General features: G+C 46.1%; 1 protein-coding gene across 9 annotated transcripts in view; it reads left to right on the top strand.

The window, feature by feature from the left end:
* Positions 1–22,293, top strand: part of USP54 (ubiquitin specific peptidase 54) — a 256,337-nt gene that overhangs the window by 143,547 nt on the left and 90,497 nt on the right. For all 9 annotated transcript variants that reach the window (XM_054034279.1, XM_054034275.1, XM_054034280.1 and 6 more), the window contains exon 4: positions 14,747–14,881. In XM_054034279.1, coding sequence (XP_053890254.1) covers positions 14,747–14,881 — 135 coding nt within the window. The remainder of the gene's footprint in view (positions 1–14,746; positions 14,882–22,293) is intronic.

Below are 22,293 nucleotides of genomic sequence, written 5' to 3'. Positions count from 1 at the left end.
CCTGCAGGGGGAAGCCCACATGCAGGAACACTGCTTCACCACCACCCCCCGCCTCTCCCTGGGGGCTGGCATCTCTGCTCACCACTCCGCACCGCACCCCACTTTTTTGATAAAAATGAGCATTTGTCCTGTTTGCTCTTGCCAACTGATCAAGTCAGCAAGAGCAAACAGGACAAATGCCTTCTTTTGGGAAAAAAAAGTTGGGATGGCCAGAGCAGGGCTTAAAAAATGTATTGTCATGGCCAAAATGGGGCATTTGATACGGTCTCGCATGATATTCTTATCGATAAACTAGGCAAATACAATTTAGATGGGGCTACTATAAGGTGGGTGCATAACTGGCTGGATAACTGTACTCAGAGAGTTGTTATTAATGGTTCCCAATCCTGCTGGAAAGGCATAACGAGTGGGGTTCCACAGGGGTCTGTTTTGGGACCGTCTCTGTTCAATATCTTCGTTAACGACTTAGATATTGGCATAGAAAGTACGCTTATTAAGTTTGCGGATGATACCAAACTGGGAGGGATTGCAACTGCTTTGGAGGACAGGGTCATAATTCAAAATGATCTGGACAAATTGGAGAAATGGTCTGAGTTAAACAGGATGAAGTTTAACAAAGACAAATGCAAAGTGCTCTACTTAGGAAAAAAAATCAGTTTCACACATACAGAATGGGAAGAGACTGTTTAGGAAGGAATACGGCAGAAAGGGATCTAGGGGTTATAGTGGACCACAAGCTAAATATGAGTCAACAGTGTGATGCTGTTGCAAAAAAAGCAAACATGATTCTGGGATGTATTAACAGGTGTGTTGTGAGCAAGACACTCTACTCTGCTCTGGTTAGGCCTCAGCTGGAGTATTGTGTCCAATTCTGGGCACCGCATTTCAAGAAAGATGTGGAGAAATTGGAAAGGGTCCAGAGAAGAGCAACAAGAATGATTAAAGGTCTTGAGAACATGACCTATGAAGGAAGGCTGAAAGAATTGGGTTTGTTTAGTTTGGAAAAGAGAAGACTGAGAGGGGACATGATAGCAGTTTTCAGATATCTAAAAGGGTGTCATAAGGAGGAGGGAGAAAACTTGTTCACCGTAGCCTCTAAGGATAGAACAAGAAGCAATGGGCTTAAACTGCAGCAAGGGAGGTCTAGGTTGGACATTAGGAAAAAGTTCCTAACTGTCAGGGTGGTTAAACACTGGAATAAATTGCCTAGGGAGGTTGTGGAATCTCCATCTCTGGAGATATTTAAGAGTAGGTTAGATAAATGTCTATCAGGGATGGTCTAGACAGTATTTGGTCCTGCCATGCGGGCAGGGGACTGGACTCGATGACCTCTCGAGGTCCGTTCCAGTCCTAGATCTATGAATCTATATGGTCACCCTAGAGAGAGCTCTTCCATCAGCATAATAGCTACCACCTCTCACAGAGGTCCACACCTGTGCTTACGTCTGTGTAACTTGCATTGCTCAGCAGTGTGGCTTATTCACACCCCTGCGTGGCATAAGTTATACCGACATAAGTGGTAGTATGTACAAGCCCCCAGACTAGTATCATTGCAGTGGCAGGTTCAGGAAGCAATATGAGACTAGGAGAGTATTGAGGGACAGAAATTATGTAGAACCTTGAAGACAAAGGTAAGACATTTGAACTTTGATGTGGTGGAGAAGGGGGAACAAGTGGAGAGATTCAGAGAAGTGTTTGACATGGTCAGATTGGGTAAGAAAGATGATTTTAGCAACTGGGTTTTGTATGGACTGATGTGTATGTGAAAGACCAGGGAGTAGGAGGTTATCATACCAGTATAAGCAGAGGGCATGATCTGAGATTAAGAAAAGAGAGATTTAGTTTGGATAATTTAAAGTGATAAAACTGCAGGGAAAACCACTCCCTTCCACCCAATGTTGTGTGACAGGAAAGACTTGCTCTGGTGAAAAGGTAAGCAAAAAGCCTATCCTGGGAAATACAGGGGAGGGAAAGCAGAAAGACAGCATTTAAGTCCCTTGACTCCAATTGTACTTTTATTAGGTCTCCGATTGGAGAATTTCAATAGCAGTCCATCCTGCCCCCCTCCCCCCGAGCGCTGGCCTGACTTCTCCCCTCCCCCCATAGTGATGGGCCAAGCTGCTGGCTTGACCCCTTCCACCTTCCTGGCTGGCCCCAGCACTGCACCGTGCCACCCCTGACTGCTGACAGGCCTGAGTTCAGAGCTGCCATTGGGAGCTGAGCCCCTGGTGCCCCACCAGCTTCAGGTAGAGAGGGAGGGCGGGACCTTGGGGCGCAATATGGGCAGGGTACAGCCTGGGTCAGGGGAGGCTTAGCTTGGCCTATCCTATGATATCCGCCACCCATGCTCAAGACCACCAAGAAAAGGTCTGAGAGTCCCCATAACGAGCCCCGATCAAGTTGGAAATGATATCCAGCTCCATTGGTATGGACGGCGCTGAAGTTGTCTAGAGCTGATAGCCAGAGCACATGACAGCTGACAGAGCAAGTTGGTCTGCCCAAAGACCCGTTGGGCATGGGCAAAGAAGTACCTGTACCGTGGGGGCTTGAAAAGCATGAAAGATTCGCCTCGGTGAAGGCTACACATCGATGTGGTCACCAGCACTGACCCTGGTGTGCATGGCACCCACAGACCATATGAGTAAGTCCACGTCTCTGACTCCATCAGTACGAGCCTCTTGGCACCAACATTGTCTGCACTGGTGGATTTCCGGTGCGCAACAAATCTCTTGGTGTCTGATGCACTGGACTCCAGTGCCGAGTTCTCCCAGAGCATTGGACTCAGTGAGATCTCTATGCCGTGCGCCACCTTTTTCCTCATCAGAGTCAGATAGTAAGTGAGAGGACTTGGGTTCTCACCACTCGTCCTACCTACAAGTCCCAATTTCATCATGGACACCAGGCCTACCGTGCACCCCCCCCCCCAACCATCAACCTCCATGGTTTGGGTAGATATGGTACCAGCCACAAGCCCCCTACCCTCACGGGCTGTACTGGGACCCTGGCAGGCCCAGAGGTGGCAAGCCTCCCAGGCCCCTAGTGTGGTATACTAGCAGGCTAGGAGCCTCCCTCCTTCAGCTGCAGCATCAAAGTGTTCGGAACCTCCTGAGCACCTGGGGGAGGAAGTTGAAGCTGAGGCAGAAAGGGAAGACACCCCTCAAACTCGTCTCTCATTGTCCTCACCTGACGAGGCAGTGATGCCCTCTCTACCATCCATGGTGGATGATTTAAAATCATTCTAGGACTTAGCTCAGAGCATGGCAGAAGCCCTGCAAATACAACTGCACCAAGTGAATGAACCTCATCACAAACTGGTGGACATTCTACACTCTTCCACCTCTGCCAGAGTTGCCCTCCCAGTTAATGAGGCACTCCTGGATCCTGCCAGAGTTATGTGGCAGACCCCTGCATCCGTCCTGCTTACATGCAAGCGGGTGGACAAAAAGTATTACGTGTCGGTGAAGGGCACAGAATTTTTATTTTCTCACCCACTTCCAAATTCATCATTGTGGGTGCGGTTAATTGTAAGGGCTGCCAATACCAGTTTAAATCCACCCCATATGACCAAGATAGGAAACGCTTGGGCCTATTTGGCAGAAGAGCGTATTCGTCAGCCACTCTTCAGTTCCAGGTGGCTAATTATCAGGCCTCGTTGGCCAAATATGACTACGAGAACTATGTGAAACAAGGTTCCTTTATTAATCAGCTCCAGACTCCCCAAAAGACCAATTTATGGCCATAATTAACAACGGTCAGCTGGTAGCGAAAACGTCTCTCCAGTCCGCATTATATGCGGAAGACGTGGTGGTACACTCAAGTTCCATGGCCGTGGTTGAGAGAAGGGCTTTGTGGCTGCAGTTGTCCGGCTTCCCTAAAGAGGTCCAAACCGTGGTGGAGGACCTTCCTTTTGAGGGAAATGAAGCTGTTCGCTGAAAAGACAGTCACATCTCTTCGCACATTGAAGGATTCTCAGGCAATTCCTCTTTCCCTAGGGATATACACGCTGGCCTACAAGAGAAAATACAGCCCTCAGCCACCGTTTAAGTCCCAGTCATTGCAGTACATGCCTCAATGGTTGTCACCGAGATCTTATGAGCCACAGAGAAAGAAATCAAAGTTCCCCAAGTGGAAGCATTCGAGATCACAACCAACTTTGTCTCAGCCCTCAAGCTCGAAATGACAGTTTTGACAGGTTGGTTGAAGTGCCTGTACAACACTCTGCTTGCCACCTTATGCTGGGAAATCCCACTCCTCCTTTCAGAGATCGCCTTACTTCGTTCCGCAGCACCTGGGATCAGTTAACCTCCAGCAAGTGGGTGTTGGAGGAGCTATAGAACCTGTTCCCATGCATTTCCGAGGCAAAGGCTTCTACTCTCGTTACTTCTTGTTACCAAAGAAAAAGGGAAGTGGAGACCATACTGGACCACAGAGGGCTCAACTGATAAGGCAAAGCGAAGAAATTCAAGATGGTCACCCTATAAACGATCATCCTAGCATTAGAAGAAGGAGATTGGTTCTCGGCCCTCAACCTTCAAGAGTGACGCATACTTCCAAATTTCTATCATACCAAGTCACAGGTGTTACCTCAGATTCACACTGGGCCAGGATTCCTACCAGTACAGAGTACTCCCTTTTGGCCTTTCATTGGTCCCCAGGGTGTTCAAGATCTTTTCAGTAATAGCCACCCACTTACGCTCTCAGGGCATAATGATTTATCCCTACCTGGACAATTGCCTGCTCAGGGCATGATCCTACACAGAGGCCCAACGAGTCACTCAGACCATGCGGGACCTGTTCCTCAATCTAGGTCTACAGATCAACAAACAAAAATCTACCTTAACACTGGTTCAAAAGCTAGAATTCATAGGAGCTGACCTCAGCTACATGCAGGTGAGGGCACTCCTTCCACATCACAGATTTCTCAGTCTCTCCTCATTGATAGAGCCAGTACAATCCAGTCCCCAAATCTCAGACAGACATTTCTTTCAGCTTCTGGGGCACATGGCCATGGTTATAGCTCATGCCAGACTATGCATGAGATGCCTTCAAGCATGGTTTGGTTCGATTTACAGGCCTAACAGAGACAACACAGGCAAGCTTCTATCGATGCCCACCAGGGTGAAGCAATCCTTAGACCGGTGGAAGGACTTAATAAACATCTCTATGGGAATCCCGTTTGCTCAGTCTTCCCCATCCCGTCTCCTGTCCACTGATGCATCCCTCATGGCATGGGGAGTGCATCTCCAGTGGTCGCACCGTAGAGGACAAATGGTCTCCAGCAGAGATGTGCCTCCACATCAGCCTGCTTGAGCTCAGAGCAGTCTGAAACATTTGTGCTCACTTCCTCCCCCTGATCAAGGACATGCATACAAAGGTCATGACAGACAACATAGTCTGAATGTGCTATATAAATTGACAGGGAGGCATCAGGTCTCATTCCTTGTGCGTAGAAGCAATGAAGCTATGGAACTGGTGCATATTCCACATCATCCTATCAATGGCCTATATATTGGGAATACACAACACGATGACCAACAGTCTCAGCTGCAAATTCCCGCACGACCACAAATGGGAAATAGTCGGCAATTCTACACAACATATTCCGACAATCGGGTACGCCAGTAATTAACTTGTTTGCTACTCACCAGAACAAGAAATGTCCACAGTCTTGCTCCAGGCCAGAGATCAAACGACGCTCCATGGGAAATGCTCTCTTCCTTCCTTGTGACAAGGGCCGCATCTATGCCTTTCCCCCATTCCCTCTATTGCTGAAAGACCTGTTGAAGATAAAAAGGGGAAAAGGTAACATCATTCTGATCGCCCCCACCTGGCCCAGGCAGACATAGTACCCTTACCTTTCACATCTGGCATTATGTCTACTGATGACTCTACCGATCACTTCTTACCTCATATCGCAGAACGAGGGTCATACCCACCACCCCAATCTTCAGGTTCTGCAACTCAAAGTGTGGATCCTTCATGGTATCAGCACATAGAAACATCTTGCTCTGAGGAGGTTCAAGAGGTGCTATTACACAGTAGAAAGGGCACTACTTGTTTTACCTACCTTCAGAAGTGAAAGAGGTTCCAGATCTGGTGCCAATCAAAGGGTGTCACCCCTAATACAGCCACCCTACTGGTGGTCCTAAACTACCTGTTAACCTTAAAGAAATTGGGTTTCTTCCTTCAGCAGGTACAAGGCTACTCAATCTTCTCCCACCCAACTACGAAGAGGTTTCTTAAAGGCATAGCAAACCTCTTCCCACGGCCTCCCGCCCCCCAATGGGACCTCAATCCAATGTTAAAAGGACTGATTAGACCACCATTTCAACCCATGGCCTCTTGTTCACTAGCTCACCTTTCCAAGAACACAGCATTCCATTACCATCGCTTTGGCCAGAAGGATAGGGGAGATAGCAGCTTTGATGGCACATCCCCCTTTTACTGTGTTCTTCCCTGACAAGGTCACACTCAGACCACATCCAAAGTTCACCCCTGAATCAACTTATTCAGCTTCCAATATGTTATCCCAAACCTCATGAGGACAACAGGGAAGCCATCCTCCATATGCTCGACGTGAGAAGAGCTGGTCTTCTATTTGGATACAAAAAAGACTTTAGAAAATCTCCTGAGACTCTTCCTCTCCATTGCGGATAGATTGAAAGGTGCAGCGATCTCAGTTCAATGGCTCTCCAAGTGGGTCTCTGGCTGTATTATAAACTCTGCTACCAATTGTGTGGATTCCATGAGGTCAGTCTCCACACTGATCACCTTCTCCAAGGGAATCCCTATATCAGAGATCTGCAGAGCAGCTACCTGGGGGATTTGGCTACAGATGCCCAATTTAGTGTCACAGTACTTTGATCTATATCAGACTCAACTCCGAAATCCCAGCCTCAAGTAGTGAGTACTGCCTGGGAGTCACCTACATTGGAGCACCCATAGGGATACTAGTCGAAGAAAAAGAAGTTACTCAGCTTGTGCCCTAACGATGGTTCCTCAAGATGTGTGTCCCTGTGGGTGCTCCATGATCCATCCTCCTCCTCTCTACTTTGGAGTTCCACTGGTTGATTCTGCGGTAGAGAAGGAACTGAGGAGGAAATGCCTATGCACGCTAGCTAGCCTCATGGCAGGTGGGAAGCCATACATGCGGGATGGACGGCTATTGAAATGCTTCGATCAGCAGCACGGGGACACGCACACGCCTACAGTGGAGCACTCGTAGGGACACACATCTTGAAGAACCATTGTTATTGCACAAGGTGAGTAACTTCTTCCTCCTGTCCACACAGACAATGCGCAACAATGTAGTTTGACACTATGGTGCTTAAATATGTTGCTTAAACATGGTAAAATCCATAGCATAAAATAGATGTGGGCGCCTTTGCTGCTTAATGTAAAAATTAGGGCTGTCGATTAATCGCAGTTAACTCACGCAATTAACTAAAAAAAATTAACCGCGATTAAAAAAATGTATTGCGATTAATCACACTGTTAAACAATAGAATACCAATTGAAATTTATTAAATATTTTGGATGTTTTTCTACCTTTTCAAATATATTGATTTTTATTACAACACAGAATACAAAGTGTACAGTGCTCACTTTATATTACTATTTTTTATTACAACTATTTGAACTGTAAAATGATAAACAAAAGAAATAGTATTTTTCAATTCACCTCATACAAGTAGCTTAGTGCAATCTCTTTATTGTGAAAGCGTAACTTACAAATGTAGATTTTGTTGTTGTTACATAACTGCACTCAAAAAGAAAACAATGTAAAACTTTAGAGCCTACAAGTCCACTCAGTCCTACTTCTTCTTCAGCCAATTGCTAAGACAAACAAGTTTGTTTACATTTACGGGAGATACTGCTGACTGCTTCTTATTTACAGTGTCATCTAAAAGTGAGAATAGGCATTTGCGTGGCACTTTTGTAGCCGGCATTGCAAGGTATTTATGTGCCAGATTTGCTAAACATTCATCTGTCCCTTTGTGCTTCGGCCACCATTCCAGAGGACATGCTTCCGTGCTGATGATGCTCGTTAAAAAAAAAATATGTTAATTAAATTTGTGACTGAACTCCTTGGGGGAGAATTGTATGTCTCCTGTTCTGTTTTACCTGCATTCTGCTATATATTTCATGTTATAGCAGTCTTGGATGATAACCCAGTAAATGTTCCTTTTAAGAACACTTTCACAGCAGATTTGACAGAATGCAAAGAAGGTACCAATGTGAGATTTCTAAGGATAGATACAGCACTCGAGGTTTAAAAATCTGAAGTGCCTTCCAAAATCTGAGAGGGACGAGGTGTGGAGCATGCTTTCAGATATCTTAAAAGAGCAACACACCGATGTGGAAACTACAGAACCCGAACCACCAAAAAAGAAAATCAACCTTCTGCAGGTGGCATCTGACTCAGATGATGAAAATGAACATGCGTCAGTCCGCTCTGCTTTGGTTCATTATCAAGCAGAACCTGTCATCAGCATGGATGCATGTCTTCTGGAATGGTGGTTGAAGCATGAAGGGACATGTGAATCGTTAGAGCATCTGGCACATAAATATCTTGCGATGTCAGCTACAACAGTGCCATGCGAACGCCTGTTCTCACTTTCAGGTGACATTGCAAAAAAGCCGTGGGCAGCATTATTTCCTGCAAATTGTAACCAAACTTGTTTGTCTGAGCAATTTGGCTGAAGTAGGACTGAGTGGACTTCTAAAGTTTTACATTGTTTTATTTTTGAATGCAGTTATTTTTTGTACATAATTCTACATTTGTAAGTTCAACTTTCATGATAAAGAGATTGCACTACAGTGCTTGTATTAGGTGAATTGAAATTGACTATTTCTTTTGTTTTTTACAGTGCAAATATTTGTAATAAAAAATAAATATAATGTGAGCACTGTACACTTTGTATTCTGTGTTGTAATTGAAATCAATATATTTGAAAATGTAGAAAACATCCAAAAATATTTAAATAAATGGTATTCTATTATTGTTTAACAGTGCAATTAATCACGATTAATTTTTTTAATTGCTTGACAGCCCTAGTAAAAATTAAAATGCTCCCCACAATTCTTTTTGAGGTTAATGAATTGCTTAGATGACTTGGGTTTGGTGAGTAACAAATTTCGTAACTTTTCTGCTGCTATTGTTTGAATTGGGACAGTTTTCTGTAAGACTGGGTTAATAGTTTCAACTGCTCACTAGTTTGCTTTGGGAAGTCTACATCTAAAGGACTAGAAATCAATGAAACTGAGGATGATTTATTTTTAAGGAACCTAAAGTTAGGCTCTTGAATTCATATTTATAGACCATAAGTGAGTAGCTCTCCAAAATTGCTGAACATCCAACATCCATCTTAGTTCTATCAGCTCTGACACTTGCTGTAATGACCTTGGCCAAGTCACTTAGCTAATCTGTGCCTTCATTTCCCCTTCTGTAAAATGTGGGTGATAACAATGACTCAGAGTGGTTGTGAGACATATTCATTAATGGTTTTAAAGTGCTCTGCATTTATCTGATAGAAAGTGCTAGAGAAGGGCAAAGTTGTTTTTGTTTCCCTGTTTTTTCAAGGTAGGGACCCAGTCTATTGAAATGAGAAGATTTGTGTGTGAAGCACTGTCACCTTGATATAAAAAACTGCCTGGCTTTGGCCTTTGAGTCTCAGAGAGCAATTCCCAAGGCAGAAAACAGTCTGAGAATTAGCCCACATAGTGCTCTTTGAGTACATTACAAAACTTTCCATTAAGCATAACTGATAAGCAGGGTGTGGCACTGCCTGATGCTTGTGAAGAGGGAATTCTCTTGGGCTCGGTAGCCTTCTCTTCACTAGGACTTTCTCACCATTGGTTTGGCACAGGTAGTAGCAATATTAGAAGAGCTACAGTGCCTAGCAGAGTGGTGTCTCGGTCTATGCATTGTAAGCCCAAGGTTAGTGGAGCCTGAGTTAGCAGACCTTGCTTGTTAACCTATGGCTTGAGCATCTATGTTTATTTGTAAATCCATATTAGAAATTGTTGAACCATAGACCCCAACCTGGAGCTCCAGTGTTTACACTGCATAATGCAGGCCCAAGTCCAAGCACGCATATCCCAGACTTCCAGCACCCTCCCAAAATGTGGCTGCCCTTTGTTCTTAGTGCATTGTGAGAAAACTTGACTGTCCACCAAACTTGGCTTTCCAGAGGATGAAGAAAGTCAGCCTGTGGGATTGTGGAATACTTTTGGCAGACTCCGAGAGCATGAGTCCCATGAGACTGCATTTGGACAGCAAAGTAATAGGGGCTGGCTTGACTCAGGTTCACACCCTCAACCCCCATGAGGTCTTCATTCTGAACCCTGGGTTAGCACAATTTGTGTTTAGACAGAAGGGGGTTTAGGCTTGAGCCTGTGTTCAAACCCTGGGCTTACATTGCAGTGTAGACATACCCTGATTGGGCCCCTAGGCACTACCACAATACCAAATAATAAATAATAGTGTCAACAGGGAAGAGGCATTTTTACTACTGTAGTGCCCAACCCTGTCAACACTAGCATTTCCAACATCGCTACTGCTAGGGGAACTGCTAGGTGCCACATCAACAGTGCAAAAACTTTGAGTACAGATGCACCCTGTTAGGACTTGTTTGGAAACTGCGGCAAGAAACCAACCTTATTTACTCTCCCACTCCCTTTACGTTGTCCTGCCAGATCTTTGTTTGCTATTGGAGAAATCCCAGCTTCAGATATGTTTAGTGGGACTATAATGTGTTACTCTTTTCTTCTGTACTAAATGTTCTTGGTGTTCTCCAAAGAGAATATGATTGCTCTTTGAGAGAGAAGGAAGCAGGATTGGGGGGTGTGATAGGATCCCACGGTACAACCTGGAACTGTGGGAACTTTCCAGCATGGGCTATCTCTTTCAATGCTTTGCTAGTGATAAGCAGCAAACCCCTCCAGGTGCTATCACTCAGTCAACAGTATGCGGGGACACATCCAGCTAAGTTGCATGAATATTCTTTAAACCACTCATGAACCATACACAGGAAAACACCAGCAAATCCCCCCAGCCTTGCACCCCAGAAATGTACTGCCTTACACTGCTTAGTACCTTCTTTTGAACAATGCAAGCTCATTAATTAGTTTGCCACTTCATCAAAGGATTGTGGACATGCACTAAACGTTGCAATCTGAGCAGATTCCCTAAGCACTTTAGACAAACTCACTGGTAAAGATAAAACATTAAAATAAGTTTATTAACTACAGAAAGATTTTAAGTGATTATAAGTGGTAGGCAGAAAAGTCAGAGATAGTTACCTAAGAAATAAAAATAAAATCACAGTCTAAATCCTAAACTTTCAGACTAAGCAAGAATTGAATCAAACAGCCTTTCTCACCCCACTGGATGTTGCAGGCTGGTTACAGTTCTTAATACACAGGCTGAATTTCCTTTTCAGCCTGGGACCAGTCTCTTCAGTTTAAAGTCTTTGTCTTCTCAGCGATCTTGTTGCCTTCAAAGTATGTGGGAGAGGAGAGAGCTGGTCTCATGATACCACTGTCCCTGCTTTTACACACTCAGTTCATGTCCCAAGAAAGACACTGGCCCAGACATGTCCTAGTAGGACTTGCCGAGTCACAAAGTTGAGTAATCCTCCTTGTGTGGTACTTGCACAACTGTCTCTTGCAGAATTGTAACTCTCTTGTTTAAAATTCCCTTACAGGTCAATGGCATGTGATGGTTGGGTGTGGGTCACCACCTCAGTCATTGGAGTGCTAGCAGTGGGCATCTCCCAAACTCACAACATATTTCAATAACAGCCATATAGCAAAATCTCATAACTTCCTACACATCAACAATACATATTTTTACAGAACAATGAGTTTCAGCAGATCGTGATCTTTCGTATGGTATTGTACATAGCATGCTTTTTATGAAATATCACAAACATATACAAATGGTGAATATGGGGGTTACAGGCTGCTACTTTGAGATCCAGTGTGTCACAGGGGATGAAGAGAATGAGGTATAATTCAATCTCCTCTGCTCTTTGCAGGAGTAGCATACAGGAACCAGTTTACTATTAACATAGAGGCTTTGTGTTGCAGCTTCTTAGTTCCCTAAAAGCACCCAAGATTGCAGGGCTTAGCAAACTTTATTCCAATTCACCAGCTCATGGAAATGACAATAATACAGAGACCAATAAAAGTAATTAAACTTGGAAAATAAATAAGATATAGACAGTCCATTTCCAATGCATGCAGCATCTCAGTGCTAGGGAAAAGCTTCCTATAATTAAAGGCAAGAAGTGGCACAGGAGCCAAGATGATTATAGATCTTCTTTAAAGGTATGCACACAGGAATTAGATCTATGATGATAGCTTGGCAAACAAAGCAACAATCTGGCAACTTCAGGCCCCTCCGTTTTCCACTTATTTGGCTAGTTTAATAATGCTATTTTTAATTGGGAATGATGATTTTTCTCAGGCCCACTGACAGCAATTCCAGGCCCTAGGGCAGAACAGTCAATGGGCCCCCATGCACGCACAAACTGCGCCCACATGGACGCGGTTCGCCTGACATTTGGGCGGTGCTACACCTGCGCTGGCTGGTGCCCAGTGAGCTGCTGGCTGTGCTGCTGGGCCCGCTTTTCTGACACGGCCAGGGTTTTTACATGCCTGCCCGGTAGGGTTGCCAACTGTCTAATCGCGCAAACCCAAAGACCGTTTCCCTGCCTCGCCCCTTCCCTGAGACCATGCCCCTGTCCCGCCCCTTCTCTGAGCCCCCCCCATTCACTCCATCCCCCTCCCTCCGTCACTCGCTCTCCCCCACCATCACTCACTTTCACCAGGCTGGGGCAGGGGGTTGGGGTGCAGGCGGGGGCGCAGGCTCTGGGAGGGAGTTTGGGTGCGGGAGAGGGTGAGGGGTCAGGCTCTGGGAGGGAGTTTGGGTGTGGGAGGGGTCGGGCTCAAGGGTCAAGGGGGGGTTTCTGCCTGCCACTGCCCAGCCAATATGAGCTGCGGAGTTGGCGCTTGGGGCGGGGACAGCATGCGGAGACCCCCTCCCCAGGGGCTGTAAGGGATGTGCCAACTGGTTCCGCCTGCCCAGGCCCCTGAGCAATGGCCCCCTTTGTCCCCCCACCAGCACCCCACCCCATTGGCAGGCCTGATTTTACTTAACTACTGTTGACTCTTTTCTTGTGAACATAACTGAAAAAGTGAGTTCTTACAAGGGATACAAATAAAGGGAACGCTGCAACAACTATGAGGCACCTCCTAGGGAGTTATCAAAGCTATGTGAATGGCAGCTTGATGGCAAGTGAAATTCAGTGTTGGTAAACTCAGTGTAACCCAGATTGGAAGGAATAATACATACTGGAATTACTTAAGCACATTGCTGGGTTCTCAGCACTGACCACTCAGGAAAAAGACCTGGGTGTCATTTGGACAACTTTAGGAAAGCTGCTGCTGAGTATGCAGCAAGTAGCAGACAAGATAAGCAAAAACAAAAGTTAGGCTATGTAAGGAGTGGTATGGAAAAGGATACTAAAAATATTATGCCAAATACTCAGGGTTCAAAGCCAGAAGGGACCACCAAATCATCCTGTCTGTCAGGCCATCAACACCACCCAACACCTGCACACTAAACCCAACAACCCAAAGAAAGGATGTGTTAGATATGTACAAAATAATCAGCGGTTTGGAGATGATAAGCTAGTCACTCCTACTTACTCTGTTATAATGCTAGAACAAGAGGACTTTGAATAAAACTGAAAGGCAGTAAATTTACAACTGACAGACATTTTTTGCACAGCAGATACCTATCCCTTGGAACTCATAGCCACAAAATATCACCGAAGAATAGAGCTTAGCAGGATCCAAAAAAGGGTTGAACATTTATATGAGTAATGAAAACATGCACAGTTACATAAGACTGGATTTAAAAAACACACAAACCTTCACTCTTCAGGCATAAGCCAACCTCTAATGGGATTAGGAAGAAACTTCCCCTGTGCATATCATTCCATAATTGCCCATTTAGAGGTTCCTTGCACCTTTCTCTGAATCATCTCATTTTGGCCGTTGTTAGAAATGGGCTACTGAACTAGAAGGACCACCGGTCTGTTCTGGTATGGCCTTTCTTATTAGCGTGGTGGCCTAGTGGACCAGAACTGGATAGTATTCCGTGTCTTGTAAGTTGTGTGGGAAAGCATGAGTAAAGTTTGAGACTGACATTTGGTGAAGGTTGAGGTTTGATGTGATATAAGAAATTAGGAAGGAAATGGAGCAGAGTAACATAAAGGCCTTGAAGATGAAGACAAGGAATTTGAACTTGATGCGGTAAACAAGGCTTTGCTTATCTCCCTGCAGGAGGGAACAGATCAGATTAAGAGATACTAAGGGCTTGTCTACACTTAAAGCACTGTGCCGCTCTAGTGCTTCAACGTAGATGCTACTGACGCTGACGGGAGGGGTTCTCTCGTGGGAATAGGTAGTCTACTTCCCCGAGAGGCAGTAACTAGGTCAGCAGAAGAATTCTTCCTTGAACCTAGTGCTGTCTACGCAAGGATTTTACTCACACCTGATCGACATAGTTAAATCAATCTAATTTTCTGGTGTAGACAAGGCCTAAGTGGAGAATTAGATTTAGAAGTTTCTTTCATTTTATGTTTACCTCCCAAAGTTTATTAAACTGGTTGTGAATATGTAATATTTCTATCATAATCATAAAGATGACATTTCTTTCTCTTTTCATCGCCAGGGTATCTTCAATCAGTTCCAATGTAGCAGTGAGAAAGTACTGCCGTCTGATGCCCTACGCAGTGCTCTTGCAAAGACTTTTCAGGATGAGCAGCGCTTTCAGCTGGGCATCATGGATGATGCTGCTGAATGTTTTGTGAGTATGTTGTTTGTGTATCACAGTTATATGAGTGGCTGACCGGCTTTGCAGGGGTGTATAGAAAACACCACAGTAAGTTATTTTGATTCTGATAGCCACGTGTGTATAGGGATTGTGTATTATAAAAGAGAGATGGTCCTGAGTCCCAAGTTTGGAGTGTTCAGGTGTGTGTTTTTGTTGGGAACCATTGCTAATGAGTGAGAAATGGAAACACAGTCCCTCTTCATTTTTTGTAGCTGAAACTGTGCTCAGTTGCTGCTGACAGTTTCAGATGTTGTTTGGACAAGGCCTATGTAGAGAATTCTTTGGTTTGCAAAATTGTGACAAATTGGGATAGAATGCCCAGAGCTTCAAGAGAGTAACTTTCTTGACCAAAGGGGGCAATAGTTTCTGCCTGTGATAACACTTAGTTGTGTTGAGCTTCTTGCCAGACATCTGGGATAGGTATGTAAAGTTGGGATGCTCATGTAACTCTGAGATCAGACTGTCATAAAGCAACTTTAAAATGTGTTTTAATTAGCTGCTAATATGTAGCATCTGAGCTGTATGGGAGCACCTACCTTACAAGCCATCCCCTTTGAATGGTTCAACCGCAGAATGCATTGTAGGCAGTTTGCAAACTTGGCCGTAGGGGGGCAGGGTGTTGAGCGGGTTTGTATTTCCAACTCAGAAGGAATTTTAAAATAAAAAATTAAAAGAACATTACTGAGTTTGCAAAATATGGGAAAGTTATACCAGTGTAAACCAAGGTGTAAATTTAAATTAATATAGTTATACTGGATTAACCATGTGTTGGACACTCTTTATTCCAGTACAAGAGGGCCTTTTTTTGTTTGTTTGCTTTATGTTGCTTCGGAAGATGTTTAAGCTAACCAAAAAAAAAAAGTCATTTCTAGGGTTTGTCTACACTTAAAATGCTGCACTGAAGCAGATGCACTGCTGTAGTACTTCAGGAAAGATGCTACCTACACAGATGGGAGGGCTTCTCCTGTTGGCATAGGTACTCCACCTCCTTGAGAGGTGGTAGCCTTCTCTTCGACATAGCGCTCTCTACACCGGGAGTTAGGTTGGTACAACTGCGTCCCTCAGAATTTTGGATTTTCTACACCCCTGTGCAATGTAGTTATATGACATAACTTGCTGGTGTAGACTGAGCTTTAGGGCTGGTCTGTACTAAACATTAGACTAACCTTCCTACATCACTTAGGCCTTTGAAAAATTACAAGCCTTACATGATATAATTAGGTCGATCTAACCCTCACTGTAGATGCAGCTAGGGCTTGGTCTACATTAGCAAATTAGGTTCTTCTTCGAGTGCTTGCTCATGTCCATTCCATTCTAGGTGTGTGCTAAGGCACAGTTGTCAAAGACTTTTGACTTAGCGGTATCCGTAGGTTCGGCTGTGGCACCCTCTGGAGTGCCGTGCTCATGCGTCAGTATATCAGGAGTTGACGGTCCTACTCCCTCTCAATTCCTTCTTACCACCCATGGTGGTTGGGTGGAGTGCCTCTCTTCCTTTCCTAACAAGTGGTCAGCAGTTTCCTTCTTCGCTGTAGTTAGTAAGTTAAGGTCCAGTGAGGACTTTGCCCCAGACAGAGCATGCCCCAGTCTCCAGGTTTTAATCCGTGCACTGACTATAATAGGCCTATGCCTGTTAGTGACCCCCATAGCAGCTGTCTGAAGTGCTTGGGGGTATTGCATATAAAATAAAAGTATCTCATCTGTAAGAACGTTCGTCCCAGGACACAAAAAGAATTCAACATCCATTTGAGGGCCCTCCTCATGGAGGCTGCTCTCCACCCAGCCTTGGAGCCGTCTTGGCTGGACTCAACTCCCAGTACTTCAGCACCATTTCCCTTTGCTGGTGCCCAAGAAGAAGTCAAAAAATCGGGACCCAGCACCAAGCAAGAAGGACCAAGGGGCATCGGGTAAAGGACCCTGTTGCCCTGGCCCACCCAGGGGCTACGTGGGGATACATCCCCTAGGGGACCTCCTACTCCCTCTCCCCAAGGGATCCGCCACCGACTCCAGGGAGTAGTACGGGACCCAGACTCATGGTGGAGTCAACACCTTCCCAGACATTCCCGGCGCCGAGAGCAAAGGATTCTCCCAGCGCAGCCGGCACCGCATGCTGCGATGGACCCGGCAAAGGCTCCCATACAATGGCAGCCATGAAAGCCTCTCCGAAGGTGAGTGAACGCCGCCAGTCTCCAGAGCCAAGGTAAAGCTCTTTGTGGCCGCGCCCCTGATCTCCGCATCAGCCCAGGTCACCAGTTTGCCGCTTCAGATTACTGGCACTTCGCTCCCGGTCTCTTCCCTCTCAATGAGACTCACCCAGAGGGAGGTGCCAGTCACCAAATGGATGTCACCAGTTATCCTTCTAGCGACTCTATCCACGACATCAATCACCGTCGCCTACACCACGGGAACATTCCCCAACACAGTGCCAATCCCCCTACTCCCGGCACCAATCTGCCTATTCAAGGTTCCGTTCACACACAGTGATGGTAAGCCATCAGACTCAAGTGTTGACAGCCCCGCTGTGGTCACCAGAAAAGGATTCCTCTGGCACGGAGAGGGAGTTCAATCCCTCACCAAGACAGCACCATTGTGTCTGGGCTCCTGAGGCTGCGTCCATCTCTGCGATGCCATCCTGGCAGCAGGGCCAGTGGCCAGCGCAATGGCCCTAGTGGAGTGCCTGGGGCATGCCAATCATGCCAATGTTCCCCTCGCACCAATAGTCGGTCGCCAATTCAGACAAACATCAGATGGCACCGGGCTCGGTGCACGAAGCGCAATCGGATGCTGGGGTGGAAGAGCAGGTGCCCATCCCCAGTGGTCCAGCCGTCCTCATCCTCTCCAGATGAGGCTGTGGCAGAGCCCTCTCACGATAGCTCACGGACGATTTTAAGGAGTACCAAGCCCTGCTCCGAAGGTTGACCACGAACTTAGACCTAGAGGTGGAGGAGATGGAGAGCAATCGGACACCTTGTTTAATGTGCTCTCCACATCAACCCCCGCTGATGTCAGAGTTCCGGTGCATAAAGGGGTCCTAAAGATTACCAAAACCACTAGCAAACCCTGTCCTCAATTCCACCCACCTCCAAAAGGGCTGAAAAGAAGTATTTCATCTCAGCCAAGGGGGTTGAATACTTGTACACCCCCTGCCCCCAGGGTCGTTGGTCATTTGTGTGGCCTACAAGAAAGAGAAACAAGGGCAATATAGTTCCACCCCCGAGAATAAGGAGGCCAAGAGACTGGACCTTTTCAGAAGGAAAATTTATTCTTCTTTGAGTGCTTGCTCATGTTGATTCCATTCTAGGTGTGTGCACGCCCATGTGCACAGTTGTTGGAGACTTTTGCTTTGGTAGTATCCGTAGGGCCGGCTTTGGCGCTTTCTGGAGTGCCATGCTCATGCCGTGGTATATCAGGCTTATACGCCCTCTCAGTTCCTTCTTACTGCCCGTGATGGTTGGTTGTAGCGCCTGGTCTTGCTTAGCAAGAGCATTAGCGGTTCTTCACTGTTCAGCTCGTTCTCCTTTGTTATTTAGTCAGTGATTAGTTAGCTGTTAAGTATTTTAATGGTGGTTTAGTAGTTAGACTCCTGGATGGGACTTTGTCCTGGAGCGGGGCATGCCCCACTCCCCAGGCTCTAGGCCATGTTCTGACTGCAGCTGGATAAGGCCCATCAGTGACCCTCATGAGAGTTGTCTGAAGTGCCTGGGGAAGTCCCATCGAAAAGACAGTGCCGGATCTGCAAAAATTTTCATCCACAATTCGATTAAGAACCCTACTCATGGAGGCTGCTCTGCGCACGGCATCGGAGCCCTCGCACTTGGACTCCACATCCGGTATTTCCGCTTTGGCACACAGTGCACCACCGGCACTGGGATCCGCCAGTCACCGTTCCCCCTCGCTGGTACCAAAAAAGCGGTCTAAGTTGTCTGGTCCGCAGGCATTGAACAAGGGAACTTAAGGTAAAGAACCTGAGCTAGGCCTTGTGCCCTCAACGAAGGCTCTTGGGGATACCGCTGTGGTCGGACCCCCCAGCCCAGCCAGGGACCTGCCTCCGACTCCGGGGAGCGATAGGGGGTCACTCATCCCCCATCACCGTGCAGTATAGCCATCCTGAAGTGCAGCACTCATTGCACAGCACTCCAAACAGGAAGGCTGAGTATGATAACAGGACATACGCAAACCTGTAATTGTACCGTTCTGCACCCCACCCCTTTGCCCTTTGTGTTTCCCAAGCAGTTGTGTTTCTTTTCAATAAATGCATTTTATTTTCATTTAATGGATTTTTTTGCTTTGAAAACATTCTTTATTATTGCATAACGTAAAAGATACCTTAGCCCAGGAAAGCAACAGGCACTGCAAGTCAGTGTATCATATGTTGTAAACACAGATTCCTACTAACATTGGAACCACTGCACTTCGCTCCTGTGCAGGGCAACAAACATTACTGATGGCTTTCAGCCTGAAATTGCTCTCTCAAGGCATCCCTAATCCTTGCAGCCCAGTGCTGGGCCCCTCTAATAGCCCTGCTCTCTGGCTGTTCAAATTCAGCCTCCAGGTGTTGAACCTGTGAGTTCCATGCCTGAGTGAATCTTTCACCCTTCCCTTCACAAATGTTATGGAGGGTACAGCATGCAGATATAACCGCGGGGATGCTGTTATCGGCCAGGTCCAGCTTCCCATACAGAGCGCGCCAGTGGTCCTTTAAATGGCCAAAAGCACACTCCACAGTTATTCTGCACTGGCTCAGCCTGTTGTTGAACCGCTCCTTGCTGCTGTCAAGGCTCCCTGTGTAGGGTTTCATGAGCCATGGCATTAAAGGGTAAGCGGGGTCTCCAAGGATCACAATGGGCATTTCAACATCCCCTACCGTGATCTTCTGGTCTAGGAAAAAAGTCCCAGCTTGCAGCTTCCTGAACAGGCCAGTGTTCCGAAAGATGCATGTGTCATGTACCTTTCCAGGCCAGCCTGCATTAATGTCAATGAAATGCCCACGGTGATCCACAAGCACCTGAAGAACCATAGAGAAATAGCCCTTCCGATTAACGTACTCGGAGGCTAGGTGCGCTGGTTCCAGAATTGGAATATGCTTCCCATCTTTTTTCCCCCCCGCAGTTAGGGAAACCCATTTGTGCAAAGCCAAAGACAATGTCATGCACATTACCCAGAGTCACAGTTCTTCTGAGCAGGATGTGATTAATGGCCCTGTAAACTTGGATCAACACGATTCCAACGGTCGACTTTCCCACTCCAAACTGATTAGCAATCGATCGGTAGCTGTCTGGAGTTGCCAGCTTCCAGGTTGCAAAAGCCACCCGCTTCTCCACCATCAGGCAGCTCTCAATCTCGTGTCCTTGCGCCGCAGGGTGGGGGCGAGCCCCTCATACAGTCCCATGAAAGTGGCTTTTCTCATGAGAAAGTTCTGCAGCCACTGCTAGTCATCCCAGACTTGCATGACGATGTGATTCCACCACTCAGTACTTGTTTCCTGAGCCCAAAAGCGCCGTTCCACAGTGGTGAGCATGTTCATGAACGCCACAAGCAATCTCGTGTCATATGCATTACTAGAGTCGATATCATCAGAGTCCTCTCTGTCACTTTGGATCTTAAGCCAAACGTGATGTGCTGGCGAAACTCGTCAGCATATTTCTCAGCAGTTCGGGCTCCATTCCCACAGATTGAAAGGGAAGACAGCGCGCGCAGTACAAAAAACGTTGAAAGATGGCACCGTTTGTGGATGGAAGCAGAGGGATTGTTGGGATGCGAAACAATGCATCATGGGGCGTTGGGACAGGACCCAGAATGCCCTCCCACCCCCTTCCCACAAGCCACAGCACCAGAATGGGAAGAGGTGCTCTGTGGGATAGCTGCCCACAATGCACCGCTCCCAATGCTGCTGCAAGCGCTGCAAATGTGGACACGCCAGTGCGCTTGCAGATGTCAGTGTGGACAGACTGCAGCACTTTCCGTCCTGCGCTCTACGAAGACTGGTTTAACTCAAAGTGCTCTACATTTACAAGTGTAGCCATGCCCGTAGACATACCCTTATGCTGCAATAAGGGTGTCCTCATTGATGCTGATGTCAGTTTAACAATACTGGTGTAATTATAGTAGTATAATTGATAAAACTTTCCTGTGTGGACAAGCCCTAGGGCAGACATCACTCCATTGCTTTGCACTCAGTTAACCTTTTCAAGGTTTTCTTTGCAACCGTAAGGACTAGAGACTTAGGCTATGTCTACACTGTGCACCTTACAACGGCGTGACTGTGCCACTACAGCTGTGGCATTGTTAGGTATGCAGTGTAGCTGCTTTTTATCTCCAGGAGAGAGCTTTCCTGATGAGTAACTAAAACCACCGCCAATGAGCGATGGGAGAGCGTTTCCCGTTGACAAAGTGGTGTCCACACCGGCGCTTTTCGGCATTAAAACTTTTGTCATTTGGGGGTGGAGGGGTGTTTTTTCAAACCCTCGAGGGACAAAAGTTTTAGCGACGAAAGTGCAGTGTAGACATTGACTTGCCTTTGGGGTTGATAGGAAATGAATCCTTAGATCCTGCTGCACAAGATGGCAGCCTGATTTGGGGAGTCTGTGCCTAATGCTTAATCTGTGCCCAGATACCAAGTCCCCTGTGGTCTTTCTTCTGTCTGTCCAGGCTGGTCAAGTTAAATAGTTAAAACAATACTAATAGAGGTATCTGTGGCCTTCCTACCATAAATCCATGTTGATGTATTGGGAGGGATCCTGAAACAAGAGCTTTTAGGATGCAGAGAACGGAGGGAGTTGTCTGAAATAACCTCTAGGTATCAGTGCTCGTCAGACAGATTGTGTTCAGTACTCTTGCGTCTTGCAGAATTTCATCTGCCTCTCCATTAGTTGTCTAGCTCTCCGTTCATGTTATAAAGTTCCCCTTCATACAGAGTTTTGGGTGCACAGTGTAAAATCCATTGATTATACAATAATTTAATAAGGGTTACTCCAGGATCAAGAGCCTGCAGTTAGGTTGTTGTTTTCCAGACAGTGTCAGCCCACTGTTTAAACACCACAGAGCTGCTGTGCCCATTGCACTTAAGCCAAACCCACTGACATTTGAGAATTTGTTAGAATAATGATAGAACCTGCAGATAGGCTAGTAAATAAATAAAAAGATTAATTGGTGTAGCATTCCAGATAACGTACATGGTAGCTATTTTGTTTAATATCGATGAAATGCCAATCTCTTTAGTTCCTAAATTAATTTAGAATGTTAGCAAGAGCACTCCATCCTATTGTAAAATGTCACTTTTAACACAGCATTATTTATTTTAGTATTTCTGAGGTACTGTAGTGAATTATGTGTAATTCATTTTCGTTTGGCTACATTACAAATGATCAACTTTTCACTTTTTTCCTCCT

The sequence above is a fragment of the Malaclemys terrapin genome, chromosome 7, assembly GCF_027887155.1.
Source record: "Malaclemys terrapin pileata isolate rMalTer1 chromosome 7, rMalTer1.hap1, whole genome shotgun sequence".
Taxonomy (NCBI): Eukaryota; Metazoa; Chordata; order Testudines; family Emydidae; genus Malaclemys; species Malaclemys terrapin.
The sequence above is the reverse complement of the archived record's forward strand: the minus strand, read 5'-3'. Positions and strand labels throughout refer to the sequence as shown.